Below are 14,561 nucleotides of genomic sequence, written 5' to 3'. Positions count from 1 at the left end.
TATACAATTCTTTAACTAAATGATCCCATTAACTCAGGAATGCTGACGGCAAATGTTTTTCAAACTTGCCCAAGAACCTCTGTGTAAGGGTGACTTTCTTTGGGGAGGCTGATGTGTTTCTGTTGCCATTTTAAAAAGAAAAGTGTAGGTTAAGAAGGAACAGTCTAGAACCAGTTTGCATGGAACATCTGCAACAGCAGCATACAATGGCAACTAGACCCAATTACAATTAGTTAAAAAAAGTAAGCATTTTTTTCTAGATGTGTTGTACTTTTCAAAATGTAAAAAAGTAATTTTAAATTTATTTTGTGGTAATAACTGTAATGTTTAAAATAAACTTTTATGACCTTAGGAGCTTAATAGTATTTTTGACTTACAACATAATCTTACGCATTTCTACTGAGAAGTTCCACTCTGTTCAGTGACACGTGCCGGCAAGTGTGCCTAGGATTGCACCCTTAGAAAAGTTGCTTACTGTATTATTTTAAGTATCTTTACAAAAAATTCAGAACTTACCCATCTACTCTGTTTTCAGCAGGTGGACATTAGAAAAATTCATAAATAAAAAAAGACTTAAGACTTTTGATAGCTTCTGTCACCCATCATCTGTTTAGTAGTCATCTGACCATAAAACACAAAATAAAAGTAAAATAGCCCCAATAAAAATACATGTGTATTTGATTCATGCCATTAGAGCTTGAGTATTAATAACAGTATTTAAAAACTTTGCAACTCCATTGTTCACAGCTCGAGCACCATTCTTTAGCAGAAAGGCAGAATATAAATTAAATAAACTCTTAATTTTACACTAAGCATAGATCCACTCAAGAAAGAGGCAAGAATGTTTTTGTGAACCGCCCAGAGAGCTTCGGCTATTGGGCGGTATAAAAATGTAATTAATAAATAAATAAATAAATAAAAGAATGAATTCATTAGGTCATCCTGGAAAAGAGCTTAACAATAGGTATTCCTTTGCTCTTTATAGTAGCTACTACAAAATAACATGGGAAAAGGACTCAGTCTCACAATTTTAAGAAGACACTTGTAGCAATATTTTTTGTCTTCAGTTGTCCTATTGTTTGGAATTGTTTTTAATTTGTAATGGGCGGATTCCAGTAAAGAGGAAGAAACTAGATGTTCTGCCAGATAAATTTAAGAATTATTTTTTAAAAAGTAGTTACTAAGAGATACTGTTCTTAGAAGAAGTTTGGAGATCACAAAGCAAAATATGTTAGTTAATGTTTAGTGTCTTCTTGTAAATACTGAATATAAAAAAAAAATGGATACAGGTTTTTTTAGGTGCTTTTTTTTTGCATTTAATCAGGCTTCATAAAGAATTTAGGTTTATCTTTACCCTAACTGCCTAAAGACAGATGATCATAGGTCACTGTTTTGAGTAGAACGTTGTTGAATTATGTCTCATCCATGCAAGCATTACACTGTGTGTGCATGTGTGTGGCATGAGTTTGCAAGAAGGGTGGTCTTGTCTTCTGGCATCAGGTTGCATTCCTTAACAGCACATAGCTTTTCTTCCTAGGTCTTCCGCACAAATGATTTATTAGATCCTATAAACACATGGATTCTGCTTTGAGTTTGTGCTTTGTGTGTGCTGTCTTGGGTGAAGGTAGTCACTCCAATCTAATTATTTGTGCATAGGGAAGCTAGGTGTATAGATGTAGAGTACATTTTAAAAAGCTAAAATCCCACATCAGTGGTTTGGTGGGGAGGATGTTAGTGAATGCAGCCTCCTACTCCTCTTTTGAACAGCTTAGCTGTTGGGGTTTTAATTTCTAACAAAAGGGCTCAATGTGTGCAGCTCCAGCTACTGTATCACAGTGGAACCATTCTTTCAGCACCTCATTGTGGGTGCCCCCCCCCCCCCCCCGTGTTCTGGCTATGGATGTATGGCGGACCTCACATGATCCAAACAAAGTTAACCAATTTTAAACTATGTGCTTAACTACTCCATTCAAATATATGGAGTATATATATGAAGTATTATCAAATGCTTAATTTTATCTGGGTCATGCCCATGATATTAGCTCTTTGAATTGCATCAATCATTTGAAAATACCCTCATAAAACATTTAACAAAAACATTATGCTTACTCTTATGATATTTAATTTGATTTTTAAAGGTTTTAAATTATGATTTTTAATTGGATTTTTAAAGGTTTTAAATTATGCCCTTGGTGTACTGTTGCATTGGGAAAACAAACACCCTTCCCATATTAAAAAAAATAAACAAAAGCTTACAAATATTTCTGTTTTTATATGTTTGCAATGCATATTATAAAGATGAAGAAAAATGCATGGCTTATTTTAAATTTTCATATAGGAACTATTTATTTATTTATTTCTATACTGCCAAAGCGCTCTGTATGTTTAAATCTGTTAACTGGAATATATACTAAATTATATGGCACAATATGCAGTAAATTTTAATTGATTCAGTTAACGCTAAAATCCCCAAATTAGCATTTGCCTGTTTAATGTATGCCGCATAAATGGATAAGAATCTTAAACTTTAGATAGTAGTAAACTTCTCATCTTCTCATGGGCTATTGAAAGGTTACTCTGCAATTCAGTCATCTCTTAGCTTTAAGCATATGTATATCATCAAATACTTTTATTTAAAATGTTTTAAAATGTTTTAAGTGAATGCCTTGTGTAATTCCTCTCAAGAGCTGGATTCCAAGGGCTCCTGCATGTCAAAACCTCAGTGCTGAAAAGTAGCTAAATTAGGCCATTAAAGATGCTGAATAACCAGCTTTGGTGTTGAAAGGAAATGGCCTTCAGTTTTGGCATCCCTAGTTCTGATCCTGAACCACTGAGCTTTGTTCTTAGCTGCACTGATTGACAATCATTTGATTAGTTCCCAAATGTTCAAACATCTCTGAAATTGCCTTAAAATTATGAGTTAAAGCACACACCTTGTTTATTTCTATTTGTTTCTTTGAGCCTATACATTTCTTTGCAGACTTCTATCCGAGCTTTTCTATTTGATTTTCTTATTCTTCTTAAACAAATAAAAAAGAGAAAGACAAGACAAGAAATTCCCCCCTTCAGTTCTGTTGTGAATCTCTTCAGTTTAGATTTTAGAATACCATCAAGATTTCAAGATTTATGATTAACACATAAAGAATCAATATTACAGTACAGTATAATTTTGAATCTTTTCAATGTGGGAGGTAATGCTATTTACTGTTTCCCAATAGACAGAACTTCTCTGTTGTTGAAAAGTTCTTCCTCCAGTTTATTTCCCTTTAATTCACTGCCTGAGGTAATTCTAGCAAATACTGAAATAATTGGAAAATGTGGATTTTGTGCACTTAAACTGGATAATACAGCTTCATGTTGGCACATCATCTCTTTAATCTATCACCTTGTGTGGAAAAAATGGATATTCCAATCTGCACAATACAAGTTTCATATTTTGTCACACTTCTCCATGTCTGTCTCTATATTACCCGTTGAATTAAAGTATGGTGATTTTACTCCAGAGCAAATAGGTTTGTTTGTGGCCTAAAGAATAAGCTCATATGAGGGGAAAATCTAGGCCAGTTTTATCTCCAGCTGTTTTTTTAAAGAAATGCATTGGTTGAAAGAAGTGGATTTGTTTCTTCCAACTATGAACCTCAGAGTTGTATCCCAGTGCAGGCGTCTTATAGGTGTGTGCACAGCTTTTGTCCATATGGCTAAGGCCATCAATAAGATGCTCCCCAGAGCAAAAACTTCAAATTCTTCAGTATGAGGTTTCAGCCATGTGACCTGTAACAACTGCCCTAAGAACACAGGCAGAGTTGTTGGAATAAGGTGAACTAACCCACATCCATGTATGCCTGAGCTGATTGGGAAAAGGGAAGGATATAAACGTGAAGGTTAGATCAAATTCTGATTTATTTATTTATTTATTACATTTTTATACCACCCAATAGCCGAAGCTCTCTGGGCGGTTCACAAAAATTAAAAGCATTAAGAACATAATAAAACATCCAACAATCTAAAAACCCAAATACAAAATACAATATAAAAAGCACAACCAGGATAAAACCACACAGCAGAAATTGATATAGGATTAAAATACAGAATTAAAACAGCAAAGTTTAAATTTAGGTGTTAAACTACTGAGAAAATAAAAAGGTCTTCAGCTGGCGACGAAAAGAATACAGTGTAGGCGCCAGGCGGACCTCTCTGGGGAGCTCGTTCCACAGCCAGGGTGCCACAGTGGAGAAAGCCCTCCTTCTAGTAAGCACCTGCCTCACTTCCTTTGGCAGGGGCTCACGGAGAAGGGCCCCTGTGGATGATCTTAATGTCCGGGCAGGTACTTATGGGAGGAGGCGTTCCTTCAAATAACCTGGCCCCAAGCTGTTTAGGGTTTTGTATGTTAGTACCAGCACTTTGAATCTGGTCCGGACCTGGACTGACGTCAATGAAGTTGTAAAAGGACTGGCATGATGTAATCTTGCTGGCCAGTCCCTGTTAGTAAGGGCTGCCCTGTTTTGTACCAGCTGAAGTTTCTGGACCGTTTTCAAAGGCAGCCCCACGTATAACGCATTGCAGTAATCAAAACGAGAGGTTATCAGAGCATGGATAACTGTAGCTAGGCTATCTCTGTCCAGATAAGGGCGTAGTTGGTATATCACCCTAACCTGATAAAAGGTGCTCTTTGCCACTGAGTTCACTTGTGCCTCAAGTGACAGTTCTGGATCCAAGAGCATCCCCCAAACTACTTACCCAATCCTTTAGGAAGAGTGCAACCCCGTCCAGGACAGGGCAAACATCACCCCGCCGGACAGGTGAACCACCCGCTAACAGTACCTCCGTCTTGTCTGGATTGAGTCTCAGTTTGTTAGCCCTCATCCATTCCATTACCGTGCCCAGGCACAGTAATGCTTGGTAATGGACCTTTTTCTGCACATAAGGTTTTGGAATTTATACCACATGAAGTGTGTGTATAGTGTACAACAAAAGGACAACAAGATTGCGCCTGTGTCTCTGAAAATACAGTTGCTTGTATTAACTCAACAGCAGAGCAGGTGTTTAGCTTCATGTTGACATATAAATCTGAGTTAAATGTGAACTGATACCCCCATCAATTACCCCAGGTGTTGCAAAAAGCTGAAATAATTTGCAATGGGGTATAGTAAATGTTTGATCTGTTGTAGGAGAAAGTAAGCATGGCTTCTCAGTTTGCTTTTAACAAAGCATATTCTCCTGTGTTTGTAAACTGGATTGGTTAAAATTAGTCTAGTTTACAACTCGTAGAAAAAGGGTAAAACAGCAGAATTGGCTGGTTTCTTAATGAGTGCTTGCATGTCTTATAAGATAGGTGTAACACCCAGTTCTCTACAGAAACTTTGAAAAGGAAGTAGTTACCAGATTATACAGTAATGTGCAGGGAAAACTGGAATGTTGCACTGTGAGAAAGTTTGAAACTGAAAGGTGTTTGTCCCATAAATAAACTTGGACTTTGCCTGACGCATTTTCTGGACTGCATGGCAGAAATGAAAGCAAATTAGTTGCACAACCAGTATGTAAATCACTTGTAGTGTCAAGTTATTTGTGCTCAGTAGATGTGAAGTGGGCACATTGAAGCTTTTGGTGTTAATGTTAATAGTTGGAAATATTTTATGTTTAACTATTGTCTTGTGTCCATATTCAGATAGTTTATTGTGAATTTAACTAACTGCTGCTGTTACTTGAGTAGCAGGGCTTTTAAGGTAACTTAAATGTGTGTGACTGCAGTGAAAAAAGGGAAATTCCATGTCAGGTATAATAAGAAAAGGAATTGAAAATAAAATGCCAGTATCATACTGCCCTTACACAATTATATGATGCAACAACGCTTGGAATACTGTGTATAGTTTGGATCTCTGCACCTAAAAAAGGCTTATAAAAAGTGCAGAAAAAGCAACTAAAATGATCAAGGGGATGGAGCGACTCCCCCATGGGTTAAAGTTACAACATCTGGGACTGTCTAGTTTATAAAAGAAGTTAGTAAGGGGAGACATGATAGACGTCTACACAATTATGCTTGGTGTGGAGAATGTGGATAGGGAGACATTTTTCTTCCTTTCTCTTAATACTAGAACCCAGGGTCATCCCTTTAAGCATATTGGTGGGAGATTCAGGATAGATAGGAAGTACTTCTTTATACACATAGTTAAATTATGGAATTCGCTCCCACAAGATGTGGCAATTTGGATGTCTTTAAAAGGGTGTTGGACCAGTTCCTGGAGGAGAAGGCTATGAATGGCTACTAGTCCTGATGGCTATATGCTACCTGCAGCATCAGAGGCACTATGCCACCAGTTGCTGATGACATGGGTGGGAGGATGCTGTTGCACTGTTTCCTGCTTGTAGGTTCCTGGTCAACAGCTGGTTAGCCACTGTGTGAACAGAATGCTGGATTAGATAGACTTTGGTCTGATCCAGCACAGCTCTTGTTATGTTCTTAACTTTAGTTTAAAATACAGCTTTGCTATGGTATTGAATTATTGTAAGGAAACACTGGTTTTATTTGGCAAGTATTGGAGGTCCCAGCTAATGCTTTCTCTTATATGTCTTTATGCCAAGTTTTCCCAATGCAGCGCCCACAGGCACCTTCAATGGAGGCCACGAAGGGTCCCAATAATTCCCCCTCCCATATATATATATATATATATATATATATATATATATATATATACATACACACACACACACACACACACACACGGATTTGTATGAAATCCATACAACTTTCTAGCAATTACACATAAGATTCAACAAAAGCTGACAAAATATCCAAATAAGCATCCATTTGAGGGTGGTGTCTATATGCCACTTGTTCAAATATTGAAAGAGTTGTATGGTTCTCAATCCATTGCATTAAAGGAAGTGGGTGTTGATCCTTTCACTGTTGTAATATCAGTCTTGTAGCTGTCAAAAGAGCAAAGAGAATCAATTTACATTGGTCATTTGTTAATTTCTGTGAAATAGGTAAATAATTTAAAAGAGCATGTACGTCAGTGTTCAAATACAAAATTTATCTGTATAATACTCTCCCTCTAAAAAAAGCAACTACTGGACATTGCCAAAGCATATGTTAAAAAGAAACATTAGTTTTATTGCACCACCAGAAATTAGCTAAATTAGACAGTCCCTTATTGCATTGTAGTGCCCAATAGACATGAACAAAAAGTTTTGTCGGACAAGATGTAGCCTAAAATCCATAATTGTGACAGGTGGATGCCATAGTTGTGATCCACAGATAAGGCATTTGTGGTAGTGCCCACAGCAGTTTCTCAAATTCTCAAATGTGCCCACGTGTCCAAAAAGCTTGGGGACCCCTATTTTATGCTAGAAAAATGTTTGTCATGGGTGAGAGAAGAAGGCTGGAGAGAGGGCCTACATATTGGAACAGTTCTGGGAGTATGATAAGTTTCTATGCAAGAGTGCGTGGTTTAGTCTGAGCCTTAGTGTTGGGATATTATATAGTGTGTTGAGGAAAATGTGATAATTATTTAAATATAAAACTTAATGCTTTCGATCCAGAGGTGTCCTTCTGCCCTAGTGAAAGATTCTTGAGTGAGAAAAGATACATGGATGTGCTTCTATTTGTCAAGAGATTGTGCAATCACTTGCACAAGGTTTTATATAACGGGCCAGTTTTTATGTCATGACAAGCCACTGTGGGTTAATTAACCCTCAAACAGATCATGGGTTAACCCTCGAACAGATTAACCCTCGAACAGATCATCATACAAGTGTTGTTTAACTCTCACAGGGGGCCTTGACATGAAAAGCCACAGGAACTACTGGCTGGGGTTTGTATATTTAAAATGGCAGCCAGAATACACTGTGGCAGCCCTAAGCATTAATTAATCCACAGTGGTTTATCGTGTCATGCGTACTCAGTCAATTTGTCAAGATACATGCTAGTACGAGGTGTTGCACAGTGTCTCCTGTTAGCTCTTGCACAACAGTTCATGGAACATCAACACTGCCAGAATTTCTTCTGCTAATGCATTTCTGGATCCAACACAATATGAATTTAAAAATCACAATTTGCAGTTTAATCTACAACTATTAAATATAAAAATTCACAATATTCTTTATTGAGTTAAGATTTTTTTTAATATGCATATGGAATCGTTATTAAAATAAAGTTATTAACTAAATCTCTTCATATTCTTCTGCTGACTGATGTGTGCTAAAATGATGATTAATGAGAACATTTACTTGTTTCATTTGCAGGATCCTTCTTATTGGGTGAATATTCACCATCTGGAGTACACAGATGGGGGAATCCTGGACCCAGATGACATCCTGGCAGATGTTGTGGAAGACAAAGATAAGGTTGATGGAGAATAATACATTATTTTTAACTAGAAATTGTCAGATTGAATTAAGGTCTGACTTGAATTTGTAACCTCAAATAGCTTAATGTATTTCATAGTTATATGGCAGTGTGATATTGGGTTGAATACCCCAAATATTGGCTGGCATTTGTTGAAGTACAGTGCTACTGTACAGCTGAAGCATTGAACCTTCATATTCAGACTTTAATGAAAAAAAACACTATTCTTTAGCTGCTTTTACAGTGCTGAAAAAAGAGCTGATGATGAGTATTGATTTTCAAAGTATATTGACTTGATACCTGTTAATTTGTTTTCAGAAAGTCAGCTGAGCTTCGTTGTATGTATGTAAAATACCTTTTAACAAAGAAAATCACATGCACACATAACTTTTAATTGATTGACAGTTTGAAACCACTGAGTTTTATGCCCCTGTCCCTCTGATTTTACCAGTGTATTTTTCATTTAAATTCTCTGCATTGCCTTACTTATCTCTACTACAGATGCACACATGCCTTGGAATTTATGCTTAGCTGCATGCTCAGATTATTATACTGTGACATTGGTCCATTTCATAGATGGCAACTATCTCCCGTGGAGGAAAAATGTAACATTATGAAGCAGCCGTTGGTGTTTTAAAACTCTTGGTTAATTATGTTGCATATTCTCATTTTTTTTTAATTTATTTATATAGACTTGTATCCTAAGTTTTCCATTCTTAATGGGAGTTAAGAGAGTTCTGTATGCAGAAGGAATTATTCTGTGTGTGCGTGTCTTCATTCTCATCAGGAAAAAAAATGTCTGGACTGCTTATGATGATGATGATAAGAAGAACTCATTCGGTTCAATAGAGTGAACTTTCAGACTAATCTTTGCATTGCCTTTTTGTTTTGTCTGCTTGACTTTGACATTATTTATTTATTTTATTTATTTATTACATTTTTATACCGCCCAATAGCTGAAGCTCTCTGGGCGGTTTACAAAAATTTAAACCATAACAAGCATAATAAAACAACCAACAGTCTAAAAACACAAATACAAAATACAATATAAAAAGCACAACCAGGATAAAACCACACAGCAGAAATTGATATAGGTTAAAATACGGAATTAAAACAGCAAAATTTAAATTTACGTTAAATTAGGCGTTAAAATACTGAGACAATAAAAAGGTCTTCAGCTGGCGACGGAAGGAGTACAGTGTAGTTGTCAGGCGAACCTCTCTGGGGAGCTCGTTCCACAGCCGGGGTGCCCCAGCAGAGAAAGCCCTCCTCCTAGTAGCCACCTGCCTCACAGAAAAGGACCCCTGTGGATGATCTTAAGGTCTGGGCAGGTACATATGGGAGGAGGCGTTCCTTCAAATAACTTGGCCCCAAGCCATTTAAGGCTTTGAATGTTAGTACCAGCACTTTGAATCGGTCCCGGACCTGGACTGGCAGCCAAGAATGTTGTAAAAGGACTGGCGTGATGTGGTCTCATTGGCCAGTCCCTGTTAGTATTCGGGCTGTCCTGTTTTGTACCAGCTGAAGTTTCCAGACCGTTTTCAAAGGCAGCCCCACAGTAATCCAAACGAGAGGTTATCAGAGCATTTTATTTCTTTCAAGTGGCTGATCTGTGTTTTGTAGTACTGAACCTTTAAAATTAATGTGCAAAGCAATCAGGCACCCTCCATAGGCTACCTTGTCCTAGTCAACTGTGAACTGAAGTACAAGAGGTGAAAGAGTAATATTTTTTTAAAAAAGCTAGCATCTTCTAGTAGGCCAGTAGTTAGGAAGTATCTGCAGAAAGAATTAAAGTGATTGGATAAGACAAAAAAACGATTCTTGAAATACTTTATCTTAAAGTACTATATCTTCCTACAGTTTTTCAGGGCTGGGAGAAAAGAAAAGAATTAGGCATCGCCCACTTCTATTTAACACCTTGCCAATTAAAATATAGGGATTTTTTTTAAAAAAAATATGTCTATTATCTTCTTACATTATTATTATTTATTTATTTATTTATTTATATAGCACCATCAATGTACATGGTGCTGTACAGAGTAAAACAGTAAATAGCAAGACCCTGCCATGTTGGGTACTTCAAGCAATTTGACAATCTTAGAGTAGTCAAAGAAACTTGGGGAGACATTTTTAGACGTTAAGCTAAAAATTGTTTTGTCTTCCTTAAAAAAAGACACAAATTTAAATAATGTGCTGTTTCTAAGTTAAGAAAATTACAGTATAATTAAATGTGGCATGCTGTACATGTTTACTGTGTCTTGTTGCTAATTAACTGTTGGGATTTTAGAGAAGAGCTGGCTAACAGCTGTTAGAGGTAATAGGAATGGGGTGGGCTTTGGAGATGATGAGCAAAACAAAGTATTCTGGTATAATGGAGCTCTTAAGTTTCCTATCCTTTTGAGGAACCAGCTATTCATGTACACTTCGTCTTTTCGGAGAACTATAAAGATATTTGATCAGAGAGGAAATTAAGCGCATACCTTTTAAATTTCCTCTATCTCCTGCCCCTTGTATGCCCCCCTTTTTAATTTTTTTTATTTAATACATCCAAACAATACATCAATACGATATAAAACAATACTACATAATACACAATGATATAAAGTAAACATTTGATAAACATATATTCTAAATTCTCTTAACATAATCATGCTTAACATAAAAGTGCTACCCCCCAACCACGGGATCTTATTCATGTTTCCAAAATCTCATTGCTTCCTCTGGAGGTAATGCCCTTTTTAAGGCTATGTTATAACCAAATATTTCTCCAACCAAAATGTGTCACAAGCTGCCTTTCCATTCTACTTTTCTAGCTTTTTCCCCTTGCTGCCTGGCTTACCATTTCTTTGTGTATAATTAAAGAAGTTCACTGTCTGGAAGGTCCCCAAATCTGCAACTGCTACACATAGTTGACAAAGCCTACTCTAGACCACCTGCTCTTCTTTATCTTCTGCTAGTTAAACGTGCCTTATCTTTTGTGTCCTTTTTGCTTCTTTCTCAGCTCTTTTCTCCTTACATCTTTCTTCTGTCCACATTGACTAGATTGTCTGGTCCACTGGGCAAGGAATGTATCTCAGCATTTAGCACACTGTTAAATGCTCCTCCCCATGCTCCTGCTTCCATGCTCCTGCTTCCATCTTTCAAGTTGCCTGATTCCATGCTCCTCCCTAATTTATACCCCTTAGTGCTGTAATCATAATATTAAGAAGACTGCATGGTATAAAGGCCAAGTACTTGAAGTAATCAGTATACACTATCTCAGTAACCTTTTCAACATCCCTGTAAAGTAGGTGGGCAGAAGATAGAATTCCAGATGTTTGGGACTTCAACTTCCAGAAGCCTCTCTTAGCATGGCCAATGGTGATAAATGCTTGGAGTTGAAGTCCAAACATGCAAAGATATAATTTCTGTCCACCCCTGCTGTAAGAGTGGCTGGTATTGTTATACTCATGTTACAGATGGGAGGGTGGAAATAACACTTTTCATGAGGTCGTGTAGTGAATTCAGTACATGAGGTTGAGGTGAGATTTCCACAAGGGACTTCCCAACTCTCCTGTTGGTGTGCAGTATTATAGTTGTTAAGGCAGGGCTGGACAACATGCAGCTCTTGGGCTACCAGGGCGGCAGCTGCCACCACCCCACTAACATTTGCAGCGACAAAAAGAAATTGTATGGGGACCATTTCCACACACATCCGCCCTGAAGGCCCTTGTATGCTGCCACCACACTACTGCCACCACACTACTGCACACTACAGCTACAGAAGGTCGAAATGGGCAAATTTAACCAGTGTATTAGTTTGCTGCCCAAAATTGGTGATGGAGTGGCAGCAGGGTGTGGCCCACAGGGGTGCAAAAATGGTCCTTGGATCCCCGATGTTACCCACCCCTGTGTTAAGGCATAAGCTGGGAATTTCCTAGTTCAGATTCACCTACATTATGAACATAGGTGCCTTAGGCAAAGCACTCATGGTTAGCCTCAACTCGTCATCGTTAGCATGAGGATAATAATACTGAACCTCCCTCACAGGGTTGCTGAAAGCGTTATTGTGCTAATATATGTGAAGTACTTTATAAAATGTTCAAAAGTATCTCTTAATCCTGTATAATAATACTGTTGTTATATTAACTGTGATTCTTCAGTGTACGTGTAGTTTTAAAAGATTCAGTTTTAAGAAATCCTTAAAAGTAAACATTTTTATCAGTGTGTTTTATCTTTTCCAGTTAGTTTGTAGGCCCTCAGTTTGTAACTTTGCATACTGTTTTTCACCCCCATGCTGCTGTTTAGATGTGAGTAGCTCCTTGTTCAGTTTGTCATGTGAGGATAGTATAGTTAACATGATGTGTGTTGCTAAAGTAGCAGTGCACTTACATCCCTTTGAAAAGTTTTCTATGAAACAGTGAATTTTAAGAGGTCTTTTTAAAAAACAAAACAAAAAACCAACAACCTTCAACCTGTATATTCCAAAACAAATGGTTTGATACCTATCCCTGTGTAAATTCCTGAAAATATTCATGGAAAAACTGAGTTATTGAAAATTAGTAGTTCCGCTGATGTGTTATTGGCAAAATCCAGAACTTGAATGAATGGACAAATGAAGTCAGTATTTATTTATTACGTATTAAAACATTTGTATCCTGCACTACATCACTAGGATCTCAGGGCGGGGTGCAGGTTATGCAGTTAAAATCTAGTAGACAGACCTATAGTAGGTAATCTGCTGTTATTTCATTTTTCAAAGCATTATTTCATTGCCTTTTAAAAATAAATCTGTCATATACCAGAAATATTGAAATAATTAAACACATTTGACTTTTATGCATACCTTTTTTTAAATTATCTGCCTTTTTCACACTAATCTGCCTTGTCTCTAATTGGGTTGAAATGTGTGAAAGGGAAAGAGCTTAGATAGAGAACAATTTTTCAAAAGAAAGCTTAGGTGCAGACAACATTCATGAGTTACTACTACCGTATTTCTTCGATTCTAAGATGCACTTTTCCCCCAATATAAACATCTCTAAAAACGGGCTACGTCTTAGAATCGATGGCGTCTTAGAATCACCTGCAAAGTACGCTGTTATCCCTCCACCCTGCTCTCAATGCCCAGGCGGCTCAAGGGCTTGTTGAGCACCTAAGCAGCTATGCACTCACCATGTAGGCTGGGGAATGTGCTCCCCAGAAATAACCGGGCTCACACACACACCAACTGAGCTCCGAGCCCTAAGCGGGCCCCGCCCACCGCACCATGAGCACAGCCGGCCCGATTGGGCCTAGTGGGCATGGCTATGCGGCTCCTTTCGGGTCGGGCCTGGCGCGCGCCTCGCCTTGCGCATGGGGCCAGGCCGGACGGGCGGGCGCTGCAGGGTTCGCGGAGGGTTTGCGAGGCGGGTGAGCGCCACCGGCTTCTTGCAGCTGCTGGTTCTGTGCAGCAGAGGAGGAGCAGCAGCGCCGGCTGGGAAGACGGAGGCGACGCCCGGGAGGTGAGTTGCTGGACCGGGGTGTGGGCGGGACATGCAGCTGTGCCTCATGAACGACCCCCTCCCGCTCCCTGCAAGAAGTGGTGGCAGCTGGTAAAGCCTCCGGGCCCTTGCACGTGCTCCCCGGTTGGCCCCCACCCACATCTCTTCCCTTACCTGCCTGCAATCCGCTCCCCATGCATGGCAGAATATTTTCCCCCCATATAAACATCTCTAAAATGGGGTGCGCCTTAGAATCGATGGCGTCTTAGAATCGAAGAAATACGGTAGGTATGTTTTGCTGCAGAGGAGAGGGATGAGAAGAAAGCTTCTTGCATTAACAAGGAGCAGTAGCTTTTATACTGATATCCTTCCTATGGGTTAAATAATGTATTTGCATATTGGTTACAAATTGATACTGAGTAAGTACGTGGGAATGAAAGTAGATTACTGCTTTTATGAATGAGAGGGAGACTTGTTGTTTTATAAAATGTGGGACCCTTGCACTTAATTTTCTTTTGGTTATTTTTAGAACGTTACATCCTGTCACTTAACTGATGCTTTTATGTTGATTTGAATATTTTGATGCACAAGGAATAGAAGTCTCATGGATTATTCTCCAGTTTATTTGTTTCAGTCTGTTTCCCCCCCCCCCCCCCCCCCTGTGCTGGTAGTTAAGATGTAATGTATTCAAACATTGGGTAGTGAAATCTGTCCAGAGGAAGTGTCCCACCCCCATTATTTCTTTTGACCCAGCACTT

General features: G+C 38.4%; 1 protein-coding gene across 1 annotated transcript in view; it reads left to right on the top strand.

The window, feature by feature from the left end:
• Positions 1-14,561, top strand: part of PARD3B (par-3 family cell polarity regulator beta) — a 542,042-nt gene that overhangs the window by 23,660 nt on the left and 503,821 nt on the right. The window contains exon 2 of the mRNA XM_063116135.1: positions 8,242-8,343. Coding sequence (XP_062972205.1) covers positions 8,242-8,343 — 102 coding nt within the window. The remainder of the gene's footprint in view (positions 1-8,241; positions 8,344-14,561) is intronic.

The sequence above is a fragment of the Elgaria multicarinata genome, chromosome 2 (genome assembly GCF_023053635.1).
Source record: "Elgaria multicarinata webbii isolate HBS135686 ecotype San Diego chromosome 2, rElgMul1.1.pri, whole genome shotgun sequence".
Lineage (NCBI taxonomy): Eukaryota > Metazoa > Chordata > Lepidosauria > Squamata > Anguidae > Elgaria > Elgaria multicarinata.
The sequence above is the reverse complement of the archived record's forward strand: the minus strand, read 5'-3'. Positions and strand labels throughout refer to the sequence as shown.